At 33.8% G+C, this 11,084-nt stretch overlaps 1 protein-coding gene across 1 annotated transcript; it reads right to left on the bottom strand.

Moving 5' to 3' along the window:
• Nucleotides 1–4,797: 4,797 nt before the first annotated feature.
• On the bottom strand, nucleotides 4,798–10,823 carry LOC114256000 (pentatricopeptide repeat-containing protein At3g14730). Its single transcript, XM_082883817.1, has 2 exons — nucleotides 10,664–10,823; nucleotides 4,798–7,089 (listed from the first exon to the last, which is right to left on the bottom strand). Exon 2 carries the CDS (start codon nucleotides 6,830–6,832, stop codon nucleotides 5,021–5,023), a length of 1,812 nt encoding a protein of 603 aa, XP_082739943.1. The 5' UTR covers nucleotides 6,833–7,089; nucleotides 10,664–10,823; the 3' UTR covers nucleotides 4,798–5,020.
• Nucleotides 10,824–11,084: the final 261 nt, after the last annotated feature.

Genomic DNA, 11,084 nt, shown 5'->3' with positions numbered 1-11,084 from the left:
TGTTGTTTTTGAAATTGGTTTGTGGTTAAACTTGATAAATTGTAATAGATTGATTGTGTATGGAGGTTTGAACAAAGAAATAATTAGGATACTCATGTAGTTATTTCAAATTTGTCAATGTAATGATAGATTATATTAAGGATTTTACTTCTATAAAGGCTATCACTCTACATTCAATATCTAGTATTCTTATAACTTAACAAAGTTAAGCCTATTTATAGTTTTCTTAATTTCTTTTCATCTGTTCCATTGATATTCGAGTCCATGGAAATCTGATTTGGTAAGAATAATTTGTTTGTGTCATTAAAGCACAGTCTGATCTATTACTTTCATATGCTGGGAAATTTTGTGGACAAAAATGAATATGGAAGAAATATTTTCCAATATATATTATTAAGAAATGTTCATTTACCTTGGTTTTTGTCGGTTTGTTCTAGTCATATCAGTGTCGGATATCACCTTGTTCATATTCTCTCCCATACACTACTTAAAGCAGGAAGCCTCTATCTGAATATTCTTGCTTTCTTCATTTTGGATAATCTTTTAACAACCCAAACCAACCCAAAAAAACAAAAGGGGAAAGTGTCTTTTGGGTACTGAGAGCAGGTGGACAAGCAAATTAGCCAAATCCAATTATCCAAATCATGTTGTTAAACTTTTTTTTTATTGAGACATATTGACAAACACTTATGCATTTACTATATATAAATACATGCATGAAAATAACATAGTTTGACATTGTGCAACAGACCATAAATATGAAAATAGGGATATAATTACCAGGATTTGCAGCGGTGGTACCAGAACGTTGGATTAACGGCTTGAACAACGTTACGGGAGCAACTATGCTGACAGTGGCACAGTGTAATACCAATTCCACCAAGAAGAGATATATGTATATCAAAAATGCTTCGGACCCCCAGTTAAGCCGACCCCCACCCACCCCCAGCTGACGTGGACAATCACGTGATATTCACGTGCACCTTCAGCACACGCACCTTCTCTTTCTCTCTCATCATTCAGAAGTCATTCAAAATCTAATTTCATTACAAGTCTCTCATCTCTCTCTCTCCCTCCATTCCTTGACGCCGACGAAGGACAACCGACTCCCTCCTTCCCTTGACTCCTACAAAGGACGCCTGGCTCTCTCTATTTCCCTCTCTCTCCCTCTCTCTCCCTTGACTCCGATGAAGGTCCGATGAAGGACGACTAAGAGGTAACTCCCAAAAGAACACTTACAACAACATACAACTTAGCTCAAGACCCACGGCCACCACCATGAAAGCCCTATCCATAATTTCAACACTCACCAGTTGATCCAACTGTCCCCAAGCAAACATAGTCAACATAAACGCCAGCAACACCATGACTTCCCGTGAATTGATTTTGATTTTGATTTTGTCTTCTTTTTTTCTATGCTTCTCTTTCTCCTTTTATTTTCTTCACTAGTTCAACAAATTCAATCAACAATAGCCAGATCAAAAACTCATTAATATTATGTACCAGTGTATTATAGCAAACCCATTTGCCAATGTATAGCAATTTCAATATAATCTAATAAAAATACTGAGGATTAAGATGCATTTGAGGTTTAAATTGCAATAATTTATGGGAAATAAGTCTCATAAATACTACCACTGCTCCTTTTCCTATCATTCCGACGCCAATGCCAAAAAAAATTTAACCTTTCGTCGGCGATCTCGATCTTGATCGCAGTGCTCGTGAGAGAGAGAAACCAGAGATGGAGGAAGTCGCCGGAGATGGAGGAGAGAGAGACGCCGGAGATGGAGGAGAGAGAGGAAATTGGTTGATCGCAGTGCTCTCGATCGATCTTGTCCACAAAAATTCTTTCAAGGGGGATTTGGTGATAGCCCCCTCATTATCTAATTTGTCTTTCAAAAGGACAAGAATTATATAAGTACTTTCAAAACCCCCTAATATTTTAAAACTTGTTTATTTTACTATAATACCCTCATATCTATCAGCTCTCCTATTAAACCATCTTCACTGTATATTTCAGAGTAAAATTTTACTCTGTATGAAAGTAAAATTTTACTCTGTATGAAAGTAAAATTTTACTTTAAATAAGAGTAAAATGTTACACTCTGAAACTAAAGCAAAATTTTACTCTGTATAAAAGTAAAATTTTACTCTGAATAAGAGTAAAATTTTACACTCTAAAACTAAAAGTAAAATTTTACTCTGTATAAAAGTAAAATTTTATCCTGAATAAGAGTAAAATGTTACACTCTAAAACTAAAGTAAAATTTTACTCTGAAACTAAAAGTAAAATTTTACTCTGTATAAAAGTAAAATTTTACTCTGGTTCTGTCAAATGAAAAAAACAGAACAATAGAACCAGAATAAAATTTTACTCTGGTTCTATCAAATGAAATTAGATCATTCACAACCACTATCCTTCTGTTTCTTCACAGTTACTTGCCTCTTTCGTATCACCTTTTTGGCTTCTCTGTTATCTATTACATATACACAATCCATATTGCTCACTTACGACACAAAAATTTATCAAAATCAAAAACAATTTTACAACAAAAAGTTGAGAGAACATAGTAACAACTCATCAATAGATCAATTTAAGAACTTAACAACACTATCCAAATGAAAAATCTCTCTCTCTCTCTCTCTCTCTCTCTCTCACACACACACACAAACACACACACACACATATATATATATATATATATATGAAAAATCTAAAGAACTATGTTCAAATATGAAAATTTTGAACAGTCGCGCGATTCGTCTCTGTACTCTTTCACAATTCGAATTCTTTGTCGAAAACTTGATGTAACAGGTCTCTCTTCTACTAAAAAATCATTCAAATCTCCGATCTTAAAGACTCAAAACATATATATATATATATATATATGTATCAGTGCGATTTGCAGGAACTGTGTTTGATCAACGGTTGCTGATGAGGGATTCGCCGATTCTACAACGGTTCACGTAGGTCGATCTCGGGAGATTAGAGATCGGAATCGTTCATGGTGCACAGATTTGAGTTGAAACCCTATGTCGAAAGAGGGAAGAGAAGCTTGCGGAGGCTCTGGAGGATGATGAAGTCATGGAGAGGTAACGGTCGAGGACGGAGTCGACGGAGGGGTTGCCGAAGGCGAAGGTGTTGCCGGCGTTGGAGAAGGTGATGACGGCGGCTTCGGTGCCGCACAAGTTGCAGAGCTCGCCGCTTTTCTTGAAGAGGCCATCTGTGGAAAGGAAGAGAGTGGGGAAGATAGTGGGTATAATAGTCATATAAAATATTTAAATAATAAATTTGTCCTTTATGCAAGAATTTATAATTATGAGGGGGTTTAGAAAGTATAATTTTTTTCTTAGTCCTTTTAATAATGAAAGGAAGGTAAAGGGAGTTTATAGCCAAATTTCCCTTCTTTCAATGATCAAAAAATTCTTTTTCCAGATTTTTTTTTTCTTTTTCTTTTTTTTTCCAGCTGTATTTACACCTCAGCTGCCACCTCATCTGCCATGTCACTGGGGTCACTGGGGTCAGAAGTGACTTCAGGTCTGTAGCGGGGTTGTATATATATGAAAAATGCCTAAGACCCCCAGTGGGAGTCACTGGGGTCGTGCGTGTAGGAAGGTGATTGGCCCAAAAAATAAATTATTATTATTATTATTATTATTATTTTTTGTTTCAGCGAATGGGGCGGCGCCACATCACTGAGGGTCGACCCCCACTGGGGGTCTGAAGCACGACCCTATATATATATCATAGTTGTCAACTCGGGATTTCAATTGTGAATCGTAAATATTTAGTCATTTTTTTAAATTATTTAAAAATATATATATACATTTGGATGTTAAATATATTTTTCTGAACATAAAATATTTAGATTTAAATTAATAAAAATATTTTTTTGAATGATAATCACATAATTTAATAGGTAAGAAGTTAACAAAATTTTTTAGGTAAGATCACCACCTTACCTTTTCTTTTTTTTAGATATTTCTTGTTAACAATTTTTTAATAAAGATAGTAAACAAATACCAACTTTCAATTTCTAAAGTAACAATAATTTAACAATGATAATAATATTTAGACAATAAACATACATATTTTTTCAAATAACAATGACCAAATAATAAGAAAAAATTATTTAAGATATTTTATTTTTAAAGCTCAAAATAGTTTAAAAGGGATAACTAATATCACCGATGTTATTCACCAAAAAAAAACAAAAACATCACCTGTTATTCACCAAAACAAAACAAAAAAAAAAACAAAAAATCACCCATGTAATATTAAACTATATTTAATTTAATAAAATAACAATAGATAATTCATAGTGTAAGTTACTTTAATTTTAAATATCTTTAGAAGATATATTATAATTTTTTTAAAAGGAAAAAAATAAAAAGAAATGTTAAAAACATGTCAAGTCTGCTTGAATCTGATTGGATCTTATTAAAAACTCCATGACGACTAAAATAATAACAAATCATGTATATATATTTGTTATTTTGGTACTAAATGCTATTAGAAGTTGTATTATATTATTTTCAAAAAAAAATAGAGAAAAAATAGTCGAAAATACGTCAGACACGATAGTTTCAAGAATTGTATGAATCATAAAAAGTGAATCGAATCATGCTCATTAAAGATTCAATTTTAAAATAGATTCACTTATTGATTCATATTGATTTTACAAAAATTACAAATCAAATCGTAAATCGAATCGTATATATATTGTAAGAAATCTAATGCTTGTTGCAGAAGCACATGGCATAGACGACAAAATTCACACTCTGCAGCCATCATCGTGAAAATTCAGTGTTTCAAACTTGTAGCACGTGAAATTGACTTTGAAAAAACAGATAGGAAGCACCGATATTGGAAAATTCTAGGAGGATGCCTAGGTTATTCGGTGAGGAAGGAGTAGAATTCTTCTACTAGACAACCAAGCGGTTCCATTTGTCTCTGTAAAACGTTAGACAGCAAGCAGAAAAATGTTAGGAAGCATGCAGCAGGAGCGTTAGAACGCGGTTAGTACCCGTGCTCATACATGCGAATAGTTAATGAATTTAATCTAGCATAAATCAAGTAGTCTTCAGGATGTGTCCGGTCACCAGTTACAAAAATGTGGACTCCATCACTGAGTTCAATCCAACTACACCCTGGCGCCTTTTTCACATTTTGTTGCTTCATTGTATATCTCACTTCTGATACCTCCTCATATCGACCAACTGCACCATAAGTGTTTGACATTAATACATAACTTCCACAGTGTTCTGGTTCAAGCTCATACACCTGCTGTGCAGCAACCTCAGCCAAAGTTGCATTCCCATGGAGCCGACATGCTGCTAGGAAAGACCTCCATACCACTGGATTGGCCTCAATTGGCATAGCTGACACCAGTTCATAAGCCTCCTCGAGCTGCCCAGCCCTACCAAGCATGTCAATCACGCAGGTGTAATGTTCAATGGTTGGAACCACCCCATATTGCGACTGCATCTGCACAAGAAACTCTTGGCCTTGGCTTACGAGGCCTACATGGCTGCATGCTGACAAAACTCCAACAAAAGTCACCTCATCAGGCCTCAATTGTGCCTCACACATGCCATGAAACATATCTAGCGCCTCACCTCCAAACCCGTGCATGCCATACCCCATAATCATGATATTCCATGATGCCACATCTTTGTAGTTCATCTTATCAAAAACCAAACGAGCTTCCCTCATACTCCCGCATTTTACATACATATCCATAACGGCATTTTTAACATACACATCATCATCTTTATCATCACCATCTTTCTCCAATTCATTAATAATCATGTAACCATGAATCTCCCTACCATGCATCAACGCTGCCAAATGAGTGCAAGCCGGTAGGACAGTAGTGACTGTGACCAAATCAGGTTTAACCCCAGCTCGTAACATCCTGTCGAAAAACCTCAAAGTTCCACCATGATCACCAAACTGTTCTTGAACACATAATATAGAGTTCCATGAAAATATATCCTTCTCTGGCATCATCTCAAAAATCTTCAATGCATCCTCAACCCATTTGCATTTTCCATACAAATCAATCAGTGCATTTAAAACTGCAATACCAGAATCATAACCCATTTTCATCGCAAAACCATGAATTGCCCTCCCATTATTAAGGTCCCCCATCATAGAAAAAATTGATAAGATCCCAGTAACTGTAAAATTACTCAGAACAACCCCTTCTTCAACCATCTTCTTACAAGCCTCCAGTGCCCTGCCAAGCTGCCCAATTTGTGCAAACCCATTAATCATTGCATTCCATAGCACAACATCTCTGATGGGCAATTCCTCAAACAGTTGATGTGCCTCATCCGTGAAGCCAAACTTCAAATAAGAATGAACCAACGCACTTCCAACAAAGATATCCAGCTCCAACCCAAATTTAAACAACAATCCATGAACCTTCCTACCTTCTAAAATCTCCTTAACATCTGAGCATGCCTTAATTACACATGGAAACGTAAACTTGTCTGGCCTAATACCTGCCAACCGCATTCCCCAGTAAGATTCCAATGCGGGTCTCGGCATGTCATTGGCGATGAGCCCAGCTACAATCGCATTATAAGCAAACAGGTTTTGGTTTTGGTGATGGGTTGACGTATCAAAAATCGTTAAGGCATCGGTGATGCTGTTACACTTGGAGTACATGTTGATAAGGCTAGTTGTTGATAGCGGGGAGCATAGGAAGCCACTGATGAGAATGTAGGCATGGATTTCTTTTCCTTTCCTGAGGTTCTTGTGTTGGGCACATGCTTGCAACAACGCAATCAGTGTTGTCAAATTTGTCCCATATGGGTATCGCATCGTTGGTATTATTAAATATGAGAACAATTTTGACCTTCATAACTTCATTCTCTCTTTTGTCTTTAGCCATATAGTCAATGTTACTACTCTAAGAGCAAGAGCATAGTATCAGCTTCGATCAGCAACTGAGATAGGGAATTGTTAGTTGCAGTAGGAGGGAGTTGATTTTTCTCTGCCAAAACACGACTGTAGCTTTGGATCAGCTCAAGTGTTACAAACAGTGTGTATCAGAGCAATTCCATGGAAAAGCATTAGCCCTGCCAAAATTATTTGTTTTGTTTACACATCTCAAAAATTATTCTATCAATATTGAGTCAAATGCTTTGTCAAAAAATAATAAAACTAAATTTTAAGTTATCTGACTTGAAGTTTGATAAAGTAAAATCATGATCACAGCAAAACTAAATCATGATCACAAGAGAAATTTTTAAGAGTAACTGTAATGGCCAAAAACCATTGAAGTGGAATAACTACAAAATAATTTCAAAGTATTCCTCCTGACTCTACTATTAACAAATTGACAAAAAGTGCTTATGTCAAGAAACGGGAGCACATCTAAGGGCATTTAGGGGGGGGGGGGGGGGGGGGAGGGAACCTCTAACTTTCACTTAAATCCTATTTTGGTCTTTCATTTTTCAACTTTCACTCAAATTTAAAACGGTGACGTAACAAAGGGACTACATTGAAACTCATGTTCAAGTCTAAAGAATTAGTTGTTACAATAAATAGGCGAGGGACCAAAATGAAATTCAAGTGAAAGCTAAAGGGTGAAGTGTAATTTACCCTTTAATATATTTTTCCTCTAATGATCTAGTTAATATTATTGTAAATTGTATACTTTTCTTGTAAAAAATTACTTCCTATAAACTAATTGAGTGATTATTTTATACAAAATGACATTAAAATAAAATGACCCTTAAAATGATATTTAATCACAAAGATGCTACTACTAGATCATTCTAGTGAAGAAATTTGTATAAAAATTATATGTAAGAATAGTATATTCCTATCTCCGTTCTTATTCCAAAAATCCTCCAAGCCAACAAGGGGAAAAACAATATCGAGCCTAATGGGTTGAGCCACGGGCTTGAGCTCAGGTCGGGCCTGGTGGGCCAAGCTCACAAGCCAGGCCTCAAAATAGATGCCAAGGCCCAGACCTAGGCCTATGATCTAGGCCCGGGCTGCAGGCAGGTTTTGGGTTTGCTAAGGGATTAGCAAACCCAAATCCTCATGATATTGGTAATCCCCTCTTTGAAAGAGTTTTATAGTCTCGTAAGACTCTTAATCCCATAGCAATTTTTGAAACAAATTTGTGGGCTTTACTTTTACTACTAATTCAATTTCACCCCTTCAACTCTGCAAAGAAACAGGGAAAATGTTTTGTATGGCAAAGTCTCCAACTATGTGTGATATTTAAGTTTTTACTGCTGAGTTATATATCTTTTATGGAAAAAAAAAATAATAATAATTAATTGGGAAAAAAGCTTGAATATCCAATTCTAATAAAATAGACTCCTAATTCTTCTAATAATGACATAATGTAACCAAAAATTTTAACCTCAGGCAAAGATGAAAGCTTTTAGAGTCAAAACCAAGATCAAAATGCAAAAAAGTTACCCAAAAAAATATCTTCAAAATTACTTTACAAAATACTCAGAAAATGAATTGTATAATGTAGATTTAAACTTGATATGGTATAAATCACGCTTAAAATAAAAAATTTGATCTACACATTTTACTTTTGAAATATTTTTTTTAAAAAAATGCTTAACTTTACACAAGTGAAATTAGTTTCCCAATTTTCTAAAGTATGTTATGTTATAGTCAAAATTGGCACCATAAAATAATGGATCAAACCCATCAGAGACTCAGTTTTACCATGATCTCTCTGTCTCTAAAAATCAATAAAATTCAATCCATTATTCCATATCCTCTCTTACCCAAATTTATTCAAAAAAACTCTTCAAAATTTACTCCAAAGCCTTCGGCCTATTTTCATATTGTACAATATTCATCACATCTTTAAATTTTTAGAGATAACCCTATGGTGTAAAATTACATTTACTTGACTAATTATAAAGATAATGACAATTTTTTAAATTAAAATTTTAGTCAAATTAATCGAGGTCTTAAGAACAGCTACATTTTGTTAAGAGATTGAAGAAATTTTAAGAAAAGCATATTCTTTTCCCAGTTTAATTTTATTAACTATTTTTGTTAAATTATTATACAATTGAGTAATTCCCAAATTAACTGTCTTTTAAAATATCATGAACAATACCCACAAACAAAATTATAGAATAGCTTAAAAAAAAAAAACCAACAATGCTAGATCAACATGGAATAGAACACATTCATGTCATGTATTTATGCCATACATTTCAATCACAATTATTGAAAACAAAAAGAATCAAATAAACATATATTTTTTGGTAGGTAAAGAAATAAGCCAAACTTGATAGATGATAGATCAATGTCACAATATGATTGAATTTTTAACAGAATTGCCCAAAAAAGTCATTCAATAAAATATTTGAACAACAACATATAGCACACTCTAAGAACAAAAATTTCAACACAGCTCACAAAATTTCAAAAGAGGGGGAAAAAAAATTAATAAAAGAGGCCAATATTAAATTATGAAAGAAACAACATATAAATTCTCACTTCAAACATCTAATCAACCAAAAAGAGTCAATAAATACACACACCATGATCCCAATTTTTGCACCAAAACAATTCCAGTGCATAAATTATCACAATGAAAACATAACAAAGCAAACATTAAGGGGACAATTGTTGGCATAAAATTGTGGAAACATAGCAATGTTGGTGGTGACAAACATATGGATCAACCATGATGTCCATGAGTTACAAAGGTATCTACTTTTGTTCTTCAGTGGGACTTTGGAATATGGAGATGGAAAGAGAGGAGTGTCAGCGTGGAGGAGTGCCAGAGTGGGGGAGTTTTTCAAGTTTTTAATGGGTGTGAGGGTCTTTTTATATCATGTAAAAGTCCCATTTCATCTCTAATTCTTATACCATAAATATCCAATTCAAATTCCATAAAAAAAAAAAAAAAAAAAAAAAAAAAAAAAAAAAAAAAAACTCAAGATAATAGTTGGATACAATCCTTATCCTGCAAAGAGGAGGAGGAATAAGATGGGAACTTGGGAAATGAATAGGGAAAAGGAGTTCAGTTCAATGAAGGTAAAAATAAGATAAAATGAGTTTCAAATTTCCCCTGCATTTAATCCCAAAAAAAAATAGAAAACGGGTAAAAAGGAAACATGAAAGGCAATCAAAGAGGGCACCAAATAGGAGATAACTTCAACATAATGAGAATTTAAGAATAGCCATTTGGAGTTATTTGGGAGCACACTACAATTGTATAGTATATAAGATCAGTAGTATATCATTACAATAATTCAAAAGACAAAAATAAAAATTGAACCAACAAAAATTCAGAATCCACATAAATTCAACTCACAAAAATTCACAGAAATTTAACCCACAAAAATATGTAAAATATATATATATATATATATACAGACAGATTGAAACAAAGTTACATTAGCTTTAGATTCTTTCAAAGAATATGTTTACAGAAATTAAGGAACAAAAATTAGCAAAGAATTAAGGAAAATAAATTCGGTCTAACAAACACATAAACCAAAACTTAAAAGCAATTAAATAAGGGCAAAGAAATTATAGAAATTAGGGATTTTTCAAAAGTGTTTGGGGGTTATCCCAGCCAGCCACTCATCATGAGTAGGACAGAAATGCTATAAACAAAAAAGGACAGAAAGTAGGGAGAGGGAGACAACTCACCGGGCTCTCCTAGCTCGCCGGTCACGGCCCTGCTGTCACTCTCCTCTCGTTGCTTTTTTGGTCACTCTCCAGCACGGGCGACGCTACGTTGTAATGAGGGGTTCAAGTAAACCCCACGAGTATGTTTAAAAAATAAAAAAAAAATAAAAAATAAAAAGGTAAACCCTCCGAGCATTGAAAATATTAGATATATAGGATTTTATTTGGGATTAAAAAATAAAAATAAAATAAAATATAAATTATTCATGTAATTTAAAAAATTATAAATATTTTAGGATAAATTATAAATATACCCCTTGAGATTTTATTAAAATACAAATCGCCCATATAATTTTGAAAATTATATTTCACCCTTGAGGTTTCTAATTTCATAACAAATTACCTATTTTGTTAATAAATTATTAAGTTAATTAACAGTTTT

The sequence above is a fragment of the Camellia sinensis genome, chromosome 1 (assembly GCF_055761805.1).
Source record: "Camellia sinensis isolate YWXY chromosome 1, ASM5576180v1, whole genome shotgun sequence".
Taxonomy (NCBI): domain Eukaryota; kingdom Viridiplantae; phylum Streptophyta; class Magnoliopsida; order Ericales; family Theaceae; genus Camellia; species Camellia sinensis.
This window is presented reverse-complemented; position numbering and strand designations above follow the sequence as displayed.